The 12,675-nt window shown below is 37.7% G+C and overlaps 1 protein-coding gene across 3 annotated transcripts in view; it reads left to right on the forward strand.

Annotated features, from left to right (window-relative positions):
* Positions 1-12,675, forward strand: part of RELCH (RAB11 binding and LisH domain, coiled-coil and HEAT repeat containing) — a 76,344-nt gene that overhangs the window by 20,503 nt on the left and 43,166 nt on the right. For all 3 annotated transcript variants that reach the window (XM_068161002.1, XM_068161001.1, XM_068161000.1), the window contains exons 3-8: positions 5,594-5,665; positions 5,774-5,829; positions 5,941-6,054; positions 7,314-7,517; positions 7,608-7,699; positions 8,993-9,301. In XM_068161002.1, the coding sequence (XP_068017103.1) occupies positions 5,594-5,665; positions 5,774-5,829; positions 5,941-6,054; positions 7,314-7,517; positions 7,608-7,699; positions 8,993-9,301 (847 nt within the window). The remainder of the gene's footprint in view (positions 1-5,593; positions 5,666-5,773; positions 5,830-5,940; positions 6,055-7,313; positions 7,518-7,607; positions 7,700-8,992; positions 9,302-12,675) is intronic.

The following is a 12,675-nucleotide window of genomic DNA, read 5'->3' on the forward strand; positions in this document are numbered from 1 at the left end:
TTTTGCAGTGTTAGTGTGAACTTGTCACTTGGAAAGTTTGATTGAATTAAGCTTAACTGAAAAGATGGAAGTCATGAAAGCTAGTCAGGATGTGGATGAGCATGGCAGAACTAATTGCAATTTAGAAAACATCCATTTTCTTCCTCACCTACCTGTTTTTAACACAGATTGCTGTGTAACAAAGTGGGTAATACTTTAATCATGTAATTAACAAGGAGTTTCAAAATCTGCATCCCTAATGCTTGCAGTTCAGTAGATGGAAACAACTTTTTCCTCTAAGACCAGTAAATCTTGGATCTGAATTTGTGTATTAAGTGCTGAGATGGTGCTAAGAGAAATTGAGTATTGAAGGATTTATTAGGGCTAGTAAATGTCCTCCAAGTATTCATTGTTGTGACACAACCAGAAAATGGAAAACCTGTTCCATTCCCATGGAATAAGAATATGCCTAAGTTGAACTAGAATACTTACAGCTTGTGGTGTAAATAGGTCATCTGGCATTCAATCTAAGGAACTGAATCTTTTGCCACATCTTCAACTGATCATGTTCACAGGTATGTTTCTGATCTAAACCTCTTACTTTCCACAATTCAAAATACTTGGTATTGCTAACCTGCCCTTGACATCTCCTGTTTGGAGAATCTGATAATTTTAAACCCACAATGTTATGTTTTCAATTTTAATAAAATTAATTCTCATAACTAAACTCCAGTTCAATCATTTGTGTTCTCAAATGTGCCTCCATTACTGTTTTCTGGCTAGGCTATGTGTCTGTGATTAGCAGAACAAAATACTATCCCTATCAGAATTTGAAGGGAAGAAACAGGTTCAAAACCCACTTGATTATTTTTGAGGATTTAATTTGTCTAGACTTAGGTTCACCATTTCTGGTGTGTTTTTTCTTTCAGAGAGCCTTTTTGTCTAGGCTCTATAAAAATTGTGTGCAGTCAAAATTAGAGATGAATCTTCAAAACAACAGCTTCAGGTCTGGTTCAGGTCAGAGTTGTTAGGGTTGGAAGAGACCTCAAGGATCTTCCAGTTCCAACCCCCCTGCTATGGGCAGGGACTCCTCACACTATTCATGTTACACTTTCACACTGACTGTAAATGTGGTCACCTCTTTTCTTCTTAGAACTTGTATGAGAGAAGTGGGACTTCAAGAAGCCTCAGGTCTTTATGTACATATTAATAGTGGCTTCACTGGTAATTACTGTCATAGAATGTAAATTTCTTCCATTGGATTCAAACACAAATCCATCGAATGTAATGAGATGTCATACATGTTTTAGAGGGCACAATTTAGGACAGCTAGAGTTCTATGTTTACTTAACCAGGAGGAATAACTCAAAATGACAGTTATGAAATAAACAACAAAACCTTCTAACAACATGTCCAAATTTGAGAAAAGCTACATAAGCAAATACTTCAGAGAAGTGCCTTCCCATCATAAAACTAGCTTTCTAGTGTTGTCTGAAGTACTTCTTACTGAAGTATGTAAAATCTGATGAGATAATTCATATGTAGAATGTAAAATTCTAATACTGTTTGAAAAATACTGCTTATACAAAAGCAAGTACTGAACATTCTTGTTATTTCTTCAGCTTCTTGGACTTGGCCCAATATGACTGCTACTCATGTAGCTCTCAACTTGCTAAGTACCCCAAATCATAGGTGGTTCTTCATAGCTAACTGCTCAAACTCTGGTTCAGTAATTTATGAAATCACTAATAAATGGGGGTGAGTAGAATAAAATCCTTGAGAAAACTTCATTTTTAGCCTTTGAAGCTGACCAGACAAGCTACTCACTCCTGATGCACATCTAATGTTTTAAGATGTATTAGATGAGCTGTATGAAAATGGAGACATTTAAAAATCACTAATCTGAGAGTCTTTGTTTAATGCTTAGCTGCTTGCAGGAAATAGTTAGCTCTTTTAAGTAAGTTGAAGTAATTTTGTTTTTCAGAATGGTAGCTGTAGAAATTTGAGTACCTTAGAAAAAGCAAAAGGACCACTTGAATCCCGAACAGTTTTCTGCCCTAGGGCAAAAGAGATTGTTCAGAAATGCCCTTTCCTTGCATAAAGATTAATCCATTTCAGAGCTCTAAATTTCTGTCTCTGCTTTCCTGGATATCCTGAGTAGAGGCGTATCAATTTAGTTCTGTTTTTTCCTAGGCTTTCTGCAGCAAACTTGTCCTGTCCTGTTCTTAAGGAGTGTCAGGTCCTTTCACCAAGCACTGCAATGAGTTATTCATGTTATCAGTGCAGTCAAGCATGAAGTTAAACTTCAGCTGGCTTTTTATCAATGCTTTGCTTCTCCTAAGGTACATAAACTTCCCAGCAAAGGAGAGGGAGAGGAGAGACATGAGGTCATTTATTTTAGAAGTCAGTAACAATGGTTACAAAGAAAGGTGTTAGAGGTAACTTTTGTTAAAGAGCATGCCATATCATCAACAAATGGGGATTTCCAGTGTTGATTTCATTAATACCCATGTTGAGTTAAAAGTGATGACATTTCTGCAGAAGATTGCATTTCACTGTAGCTTCTCAAAGAGCTTTTCCTTGCAATTTAAGATTTGACATTATGTTGTAGCTATTTACAAATACTTATGCTTGTGTTGTAAAACCTACAAATTCAGCTTTTATTTGAAGAAGTTTGTTTGTATGGTGGTACTTCTGTAATGGTGGTGGCATTAGTAAGACTAGTAGATGAGGTGTGACTCTAACAGTGTTTGCTGAAGTAGAATTATGTGGCTGTTGTGATATGCTGTGAAGTGACAACTTCTCAAATGTATTACATTCAGTCTTCCACTGTATATAAAGAAACATGCAGCAGAGTAATCTTCCATGGTTGAATGTGTAAAGTCCTAATGGCTTCTAAGTATTTCCAGTGTCATGACAGTTCACTAAAAATGAATTCTTGCCGTCTGACATGGGGTTGTCTGACCTGAGGGTTTTGGCTTTCTATGCTTTCAGACATGTCTTACTCCTATTTTCCTTAATGGGACCCCTGAGTTTTTTTTTCTAGTTTGTGTTGGTTTTTTCCCCTAACTTTTTTTATTTCATTATTTATATCATTCTAGTGCAGGGCACTCCTGATCTGCAACTGTTCTGGTCTTGGAAAATGTTTTCAAGAAGAAGATGTTAATCATACAGTCATTTCCATCAGAGAAATTACTTAATTTGAATTCTTTACATTTTTCAAAAGCTAACCAATTAATAACAACTTAGAGTAACTGAATTAGTAATTTAAATGCAAGGAAGTGCCAAAATTATTAGATACTTTACTACAAGAGCATTTTCTAACTTTGTTGCACAGAAGTATTTGCAGATCAGCATTGCTGAATACTAGAGAGATTTTTACATATCTTACTCATCATATCCTCAGTTGCGCTTCTCTATCGCTGCAGTAAAATTCTGTGCATCAAACAAGTTACTTTCATGTAGCAAATGTGATGTACTGTAGTTATTCCTTCAGTTTTTATGGATAAATGCAAACTGAGTGAATCTTCTTTTCCATGCATGCCAATTATAAACAAATTCTTAGTAACAGATGCTCAAAAGAGGAAATGGTTTTATTTGCAGTCTTCAGTAGCATTTCTTACAAGCAAGAGCCAGTGTGGTGTTTCTGCCATGCATTGTCCTCTCTAAATATTTCAAAATGTCAAATTGTTTCTAGGCAGTGATTAAAAATCTCATTAATATTTTCTCATTAAAGGCAGCTGCAACATTTTTAGTTTTACACAGGAGTAAAGGAAACATTAGATGATCTATTTAACACTTCAGTGGTAGCTGTTACGTGCTCATCTCTTCTAGTTAAGTACTAAAATCCTCCCTTCTGGTGACTCTTTTCCAGTGTGGTTAGATGAATGTGGGGAGTTAATGAAATGCATGTAATTATCTGGTAATTCCTTAAATAGGTTCCCCGAGATGCCCTAACTGTAGACTGCTATAAAAGGAACATTTACTCTATGATCTCAAAGGTTTCTTCCAACCTGGTTAATTCTGTTCTGTTCTATGTTTTACAAAGGTACAGGGCTCTAAAACGTCAAGCCACAGTATAGCTGTGACCTCAGCATCAAAACAAATGACATTCCAGCGTAAACAAAGCACTACTGGCCCTCACTGGAGGAAGCATTGTAACATGAGAGACACATAACAGTGATCCGGGGGGTGGGCAGGTGGAGTAGGTAATAAGAACGGCCAGAAATACCCATTTTGGAATTACTGGGAACTGTTAAGGATAATGGAGCAAAGACATTTTTCTTTCAAGTGTCTCTGTAAGCAATACAGGAAAGCTGCATATTTTGCCCCCTCCCTTTTTTTTTATTTTGGACTTGTGCATCTCTTAAATGTATTCAACTAAATTCAAACTCTTAACTGTAGGATATTCCTGAAACTCCACTATTTTAAAAGAGAGATTTTTTTTTTTTTTAAAGATCTTTTTTTAGTAGTAAAATAAGTATATTTCAAGTTCTGACACTACTGAAATTTCAGTGAATAATTAAGAAAACATTAAAAAATATGTAGTCTGAATGAGAGTCCACTCACCTCATGGTTTAAGCTTTGAGACAGTCCACTCACCTCATGGTTTAAGCCCTGAGACAGTCCCTTCATCTCATGGTTTAAGCACTGAGACAGTCCCCTCACCTCCTGGTTTAAGCACTGAGACAGTCCCCTCACCTCATGGTTTAAGCACTGAGACAGTCCCCTCTCCTCATGGTTTAAGCACTGAGACAGTCCCCTCTCCTCATGGTTTAAGCACTGAGACAGTCCCCTCTCCTCATGGTTTAAGCACTGAGACAGTCCCCTCTCCTCATGGTTTAAGCCCTGAGACAGTCCACTCATCTCATGGTTTAAGCCCTGAGACAGTCCCTTCATCTCATGGTTTAAGCCCTGAGACAGTCCCCTCGCCTCATGGTTTAAGCTTTGAGACAGTCCACTCATCTCATGGTTTAAGCCCTGAGACAGTCCCCTCTCCTCATGGTTTAAGCACTGAGACAGTCCCCTCTCCTCATGGTTTAAGCACTGAGACAGTCCCCTCTCCTCATGGTTTAAGCACTGAGACAGTCCCCTCTCCTCATGGTTTAAGCACTGAGACAGTCCACTCTCCTCATGGTTTAAGCTTTGAGACAGTCCACTCTCCTCATGGTTTAAGTTTTGCTACATGGAGACAGCTTCCTCTGCTGCCAGCATGTGTTTGCTTAATTTAGGTCTGTCCTTTGCTTGCATACTCCCTTTGTCCCAAGAAATCAAAACACTTGACAGTGTCAGGTGATCATAAGAGCGGGGAATAAATCAGAAGCATTTCCCAGCAATATGCAAAACCCCAAAATCTTACAGCGAGTCCTTGTCAGACAGCTTGAAGTTTTGATTCAGGTACCTCAAGGCCTATGAAACGATGGAAAATGTTCACCAGTTTGCTTTCGGACCAACTCTGCTGCATGTGTTCATTAGTTCCATAAAGACTGCATGCTTTCTGTTTAATACAAACTGTATCTTTTTTTTCACACCCATCCTTGCTTTTTATATTTTATTTTTGTTTCCCTTGCCTTGGTTGGATGCCTGTGTGTGTTTAATCCAAATCCCTGTCCAGTCCTGGAGTTTGAACTACGGAAAGCCAAGGAGACCATACAGGCCCTCCGAGCCAACCTGACTCAGGCTGCAGGTGGTGTACATAAACCTTTTCTTAAGTCTCTACTTCGAACAATGTAGAAGTAGTTGAGCTCATCCTGTGTGAAACAGTAAAATTTAGTTACTTTTTTTTCCTCCCCAGAAAATGAAGTTCCTTTGCAGGAACGAAAAAATTATAAATCCAGTCCTGAAATTCAGGTAGGTTGCTGGAGATAACTGGGAGTTGCATGGAATTTAAGACAGATTTGCTTCTGTATTTGGAAGGAAGATGAACAAACAAATGTAGTGTATTATTTTCATATTTTCCAGGAGCCAATCAGACCTCTTGAGAAAAGAGCTCTAAACTTCCTAGTTAATGAATTTTTATTGAAGAATAGTTACAAGCTTACATCAATAACATTTTCAGATGAAAATCATGATCAGGTAACATTTCAATTTGTTTTTTTTTTAAAGTGTTTACTTTGCATATTCTAATCTTGTAATAAATTTAGGTGAATTTAAATGGCATTTCCTCTATAAGTAGTTCACTTTGTACATGTGAGTATTCTGAGTACTCTAAATGTATTAGCATTTGCATGTATAAAGCATTGTGTGAAAATAGCACTTTGAGGAAGTGGCCAGAATGCTTGCATTCTTTAAAAGAAGCAAAACAAGGAGAAAAATCTTGGGAATTATAGGTACTTACACACTTTCCTGTACTCTGATAGACTTCCTTTCAGTTAAGGACCTGGGTGTAGTAAAATTTTGAACATAATCTTTTCCTCATCTTATTCGTGCTGGATATACAATATACTCACTGCTTCTCATCTCCTGGGCTGCATATGTGTATGAGTATGCACTTGATCATACCATAGCATTGAATATAGTCTTGGAGGAGCTCTCCATAACAACATTTTATCTTAGATAATTCCAAACACAGCTGTGCTGTGATGAGTTTTTCTTAAGATCATGAGTTTTATGTCTCTTGGGAAAACTTTTCAAATGTCTGGAGGATTCTAATTATGTTCTGACTGTTACTGGGTGATTGAAACATCCAGTAACATCAGCACTCAATATACATTCATCACAAAACAGGAATACTGTGATTGAATATTGAATTTCAACCAGTTCTGTCTACAATTAGTCCTCCAGTATCTTCTCTTCAGTTCATATCCTAATCTCTAAAGAAAATGGGTTGTTAAATAAAATTTCTGGATCACCCACTTAAGATTAACAGTGAAAAAAGAACATGGAGTGGTGGTTTAAGACAGAAGGTCCTAGTACTGGTTACACTTCTATACAATTAGGACAACTATGTACAGATTTCACTGAGAACATGCACCCTGTCTGCCAGTCACCTGCAGAGCTGTCTGACTCTGCATCTGGAAAAATTACACTGGCTCTTGTCAATGAGATGGGAACAAAGTGTTCCCTCTTCTGTTGACTGCACTGATTTCCTGCTACACTTTAATCAGTGTTATATCTGATTCAAAAGTGTTCAGTCCTAGAAAAACTGTAAATGTGATCTATGTGGTTTTGGAAGCTCCTCTCTTTAGCTCCCTTGATATAAGCTTTCATCTCTTTAATTGCAATGCAGTCTATATGTCATTTTTCTGTTGTTGTTGTATGACTTGCAGTCAAATGAGGAAGAGAAACAAAAAGAAACAGAAATATATTGTGTGCTCTATTTTATTCCTTTGAAGGATTTTGAACTTTGGGATGATGTAGGATTGAACATTCCAAAACCTCCTGACCTGTTACAACTCTATCGTGACTTTGGAAACCATCATGTTACTGCGAGAGATGTAGTGGATGTGTCCGTTGGTGTGGAAGATGATGAGTTAGAGGCTGCTACTCCTGTGCTTGGGAGCGTCCCTGTGTTTGAAACAACACCACAGTCAATAGAAGTAAGATTGTACAGAATAAACACTTCAGCTTTTTTGCAGTAGTGCTTAACTTCCTTGTACTAAACTCTTTTGTTTCTATCTTGTATTTAGCAATGTTTAATAGTGCAAAAGTTAGAAGATCAAATTAGTGTGTTAAACAATGAGAAATGGTCTTTGATGGAACAAATCCAAAGACTTGAGAGGTATGTACTTATCAATATCTGCTCCACTGGTGATAAATGCTGAAATAACTTCTCAATGTTTTTCTAGCACATACATAAAAACATACAATTTACTTTAAGGAAATTACTAGGAGTGCTTCAGAGCAGAGTAGTCTTTCCTTTCTAATATGTAGTATTTGATTTAGAAAACGGAAGACCTTTCGAACTGACTATTCCCCTTTCATTGCTTACATCATTTAACTTGATCAGTTTTGTTCTTTCAGTACAACTTATTCACTTCTTTGAAACCAGCATACATTCTGATGTGTTATGTGTAGGTTTTCTCCTCAGTCAGCTTTATTTCATTTCTTAGCACTATGGTGTGTACAACTTGCAAACACAGTTTGTAAGATATTTGTTTTAATAACTTATTTCAACACAATTTTACTTTCTATAGAGCATGACTAGTAGAAATAACAGTATCTTTAACAACAAAGGTTGGGTCAAAATATGATTCTGGAAGGTACAAGAGATCATTCCTCTTAAAGAGATGCACCAATGCAACATATGGACAAGTGCCTAATGTTGAAGTGGTTTTACTGGCTTGTGTACTTACCATTTCAAGCCAGATGGGATGCTACATATTAATTCACCAAGTATTGGAAGTTTCGCATCACAAATAGAGTTCTGTCTCCTGGTGATTTTTGACTCAATGCTTAAACTTCAGCCAGAAGCAGGTAACACTATTGTTCATTTATTTAATGGATTCACTCCCAGTACAACATGTTTCCTGCTATTCATTATTGACTAAAGAACACCCTTAAACTAGCACTGATTTGAACAGCTTGTGTGATCTTAAGTTCTTTCTTTGAAAAGAATTTTCAAACATACTGGAGCTGTAGCTACAACTACCTGAAGGGAGGTTGTAGCCGGGTGGGGGTTAGTCTGTTCTCCCAGGCAACCAGCAACAAAACGAGGGGACACAGTCTGAAGTTGCATCGGAGGAGGTTCAGGCTGGATATTAGGAAGAAGTTCTTCACAGAGAGAGTGATTGGCCGTTGGAATAGGCTGCCCAGGAAGGTGGTGGAGTCACCATCCCTGGAGGTCTTCAATAAAAGATTGGATGAGGCACTTAGTGCCATGGCCTAGTTGATTGGATAGGGTTTGGTCATAGGGTGGACTGGATGATCTTGGAGGTCTCTTCCAACCTGGTTGATTCTGTGGTTCTATGAAAAGGGAGCTCTTCAGTGTGTTGTCTTTGTTTCTGTGATTCCAACGAGATTCTCATGAAAACTGCACAAATGTTTCATCCTTTACTTTTCCCTTTTTTTTTAGTGAAATAGATATTCTCAAGAACGAAAACTTTGCTGTGTCAACAGTTTATGGTGTAGCTCCCCAACCTTCTTTAAAACAAGTGCCTCTCACAGTCTCGGAGGACAATGGTCGGTACTTGGATATCAAGAGCTCTGAGAATGACAATAAACATGGAAACACTGAGGAGACAAGCCTTTCTTTATCAGCTGAAGTGGATTCAAGGACTTGTAAAGATGATCTGTTAAGTTCAGTGCCCCGTAAAGAAATGGAGAAACTGTCCTCTTGTGCTCCATCAGCTAAAGCCGCAGTCCACTTTGATAAACCGAATAGGTTAGTGATAAGTTGTCAACTGGAATGCTTTAATTAAACACCCTTGTTAAGTGGATAGATCTTTTTCTAATAGTAAAGTTACGCAGAATTCACAGATCAATTTGTGTTTTGAATGTGAATAAAAGACTTAACTTTAGGGTACGGTGCTGCTATTTTTGTTTTCCTAGCGTTTAAGAATGGAGTACAGTTAAGGAAGCCACATTCATAGCGTTAAATTTAAGGGTTTCACCTCCTACTTGTTTCTAAAACCAGTCCTTTTCCTAGCAATAACAAAAAAAAAACCAAATAAACCAGAAAAACACACTAAAATCAGAGAGTTGAATAGGAAGATAGGATATTTTCATTCTCTTTTCAAATTTAATTTCATAGTGAAATCTCCTCTGCTAGAAGAGTGCTTTGGAAGTTTTGTTTTTCTGTGTAGATAAGTATAAATTCTGTTCATACTCTGAGAGCTGTATGGAATTTTTAGTTTTTCTAGTTGTTTGTTTGTTTGTTTGTTTTAATAATCAAATATTCTATGCCATTCTGCTCCTTGAGCTTTGAATTTAGGGCAAGTCTTCACTGGGCTACTATGATCTTTTAGTCAAAATAGGGTATTTGTGTTGTGTTACGTGGAGGCTGATGAGTTTGTGTCTGAGTGTTCTTAAGAACACCTCTCAAACCCGTGCAGATTTTAATCATTACAGTAAAGAGTGGAAGTGACATGTTCATTAGGTAATAGACAAACCACTGTGTAGCCATCAGGAGTAACACAAAGCACAAACCTTACTGAGGGCATGTACATCTTCTAAAATTACCTTTGTGGACACAGATACCTGAGTAGCTCACCTTATGGCTGCTATTCCTCTGGGAGCTGATAGCCATTCTGCTTTGTATTTTGACAGTTTTCTTAGCCTTCTTTTGCTGGTGTTGATACAGCATTATATTTCTAGAATTATTTTTCATCTGAAAATACCACATAGAAATCTGTGTGTTATTCTGTACAGATGTAAAATTAATACAAGATGTGAGGGGGAAGAAGAAGCAACGCCAGAATTTCTACCCCTGCTAGTAATTAACATTTCTTGCATACCCTAAGTATCCTGTTTCCTTTGGATTTCCTGAACTTCTTGGACTAAGTCTTAGGGACACAGGCACTTTTTCAGTGGTCTCTCAACTTTACAATTCAACAGGAGGAAAGATTTTTCTGATTTACAAATACAATACCTTAGAGTCTTAATATAAATCTCTTCTACTTAAATATACTGGTGTGTCATGGGAGAGTAAATTTGGACTTAGATTTGTCTGAAAGATTTCTAGTGCTTCCATTTAAGTTTCCCAGATTTTGTTTTTATAATTTCTTTCCTATCCTAGCTGAATATCCAGACTATGTAATCAGCAAAACTTATAGACATTATACATCAATTGCTATAAACTTGTCTACCCAATTTCCTCTGTGACTTGCTGCCAGCTTTGTTTGCTTGAGAAATTGAGAATGCTGGGAGGCACAAAGTGCAAGAATGTTAGATTTATGGTTTGGGGGTAGTGAGAATGGATATCAAAATAGGATGAAATCTCTGAGTGAGGAGGCAACTATGAGTATGTGCAGTGGGGTTTGTGACAGTAGTCTCTAGAAAAAACAGAATTGATTTTGCTGCTCACAGCTCTTTTAAATATAACTCCATGTGATTTGGAAAAGTAGTTGAAAAAAGCCTCGAATCCCCATTGAATTAACCTCAGAAGTCCCCTGAAATGCAGTTCACTGCAGAAATAAGTAATGCATGTTTAGTGTGTAGCTAATTTTGCACTGAGTTTGGGGCTTACCATGTCAGTGAAGCGTCAAAGAAGACCATATTTGATAGTGTTATGTAGAGCTGTATGCCTAAATTTTCTTCCTGCATTATGCACTGAATTTGTAATGATAGAGTAAATTTTTTTTTTCATTTACAATTCTGTTATTTGTTGTGTATTTTGAGATCTGTGGGAGAAGCACACTAGAAGGGCAGGATGGTCATTGCAGCCCAGGAGTAATTATTTGTAGACAACAATTACTACAATTTATTCAGAATGTATTCATCTGGCTTGAAAGGCAGAATTTTTACTACTATAGCTAGAGAGCGGATTCTTGGCACAATTCTTGCCCAGATGGGAAGGGAGGATAGAAGATCGAGTGAGTCTGCTTTGTGTGACTGCCCTAGGAGAAGCTGTGCATGCATGCCTGCAAATGAGGACATGGCCATCGTTGGAAAAATGCCTCGTCTAACAGATTGCAGCAGAAAGCACTAGCAGCAGTTTAAATAGACTGTACCATATGTATTTATTCAGCTCACTTTAGGTGTTTGCATCAAATACAAGGTGTTTTCTGTATGTAGCAATCACTCCTGACTTTTTCAGTTAATTGACTCTTTTGTCTCCTTTAAGGAATAGAATAGCAGTGCTTAGGTGGTGGATTCATTATACTTTCTTATATTTTAGTGCCTTCGCTACTGGAGTCTGCTGGCCCTTGAAAAGACATACTTGTGTGCAAGAGGGGTCAGTCTGACACCATTTCTGTCCAGCCTAGCCATCAAAGATTTTATTAGACTTCATGAAGGAGAAGTTTCCTTGACTAAATATAACCAGCAATTGTAATGGGATGCATGCTGCCCAGAGCTTGATGCTAATTAACCCACAGGGAAAGTCAATGGTATACTGTCATACATTGTTTTCAGTCTCTGCAACAGAGGTGTGAAACTTTGACCTCACATAGGATTTTAATTAAGGTTTCAAGTGGGGAGAGCTCTGCTGTTCTGAAGAATAAACCCTGAGGTGCTTCTTCCCTTTTATGAAAATTAGTATTACCTCACAAGTCTTAAAATTCTGGTTTGGTTACAAAGTCTAATGGATGTGCAACTATGTGCATGGACACGTTTTTATCTAATAGATTGAAACATCACACTACTTAGAGTAACCGCACAATCATTCACCATTGTCTGACCAAAATGCTGTTTGAATCCTCTAATGACATTATGATGACACATAGTGGGATGGGGGGTGTGCATGTCTTGGAAGACAAGTGTTCCTTTTCCCTCTTTAAGCATAGTGGACATGGCAGTCTTAGATTAGTGTCTAAATACAGGGCTCAGATAAAGCAGAGGGAGTTGTTGCTGGGAAAAAATGGGATGTCACTGATGCTTGCCTGTTTTATGGAATGATCAGTCCAGTAATCGGTTTCTGAGAACATTTCTGCCAGATTACCCTCCTCACACAAGGTCATTTTGAGACTCTTATCAGGGTTTTATGTGTATGCTTAAGGCTTTGAGGAGCTCAGCTGTGTTGGCCGGTGCTGTGCATGGCAATGAGGCAGTTCTTCTAGCTATACACATCTATCTACCCTAGGGATTAGAGAGAAATTT

Source organism: Melanerpes formicivorus, unplaced genomic scaffold, assembly GCF_026170545.1.
Source record: "Melanerpes formicivorus ecotype bairdi unplaced genomic scaffold, bMelFor1.0.p_v2 SCAF_55, whole genome shotgun sequence".
Lineage (NCBI taxonomy): Eukaryota > Metazoa > Chordata > Aves > Piciformes > Picidae > Melanerpes > Melanerpes formicivorus.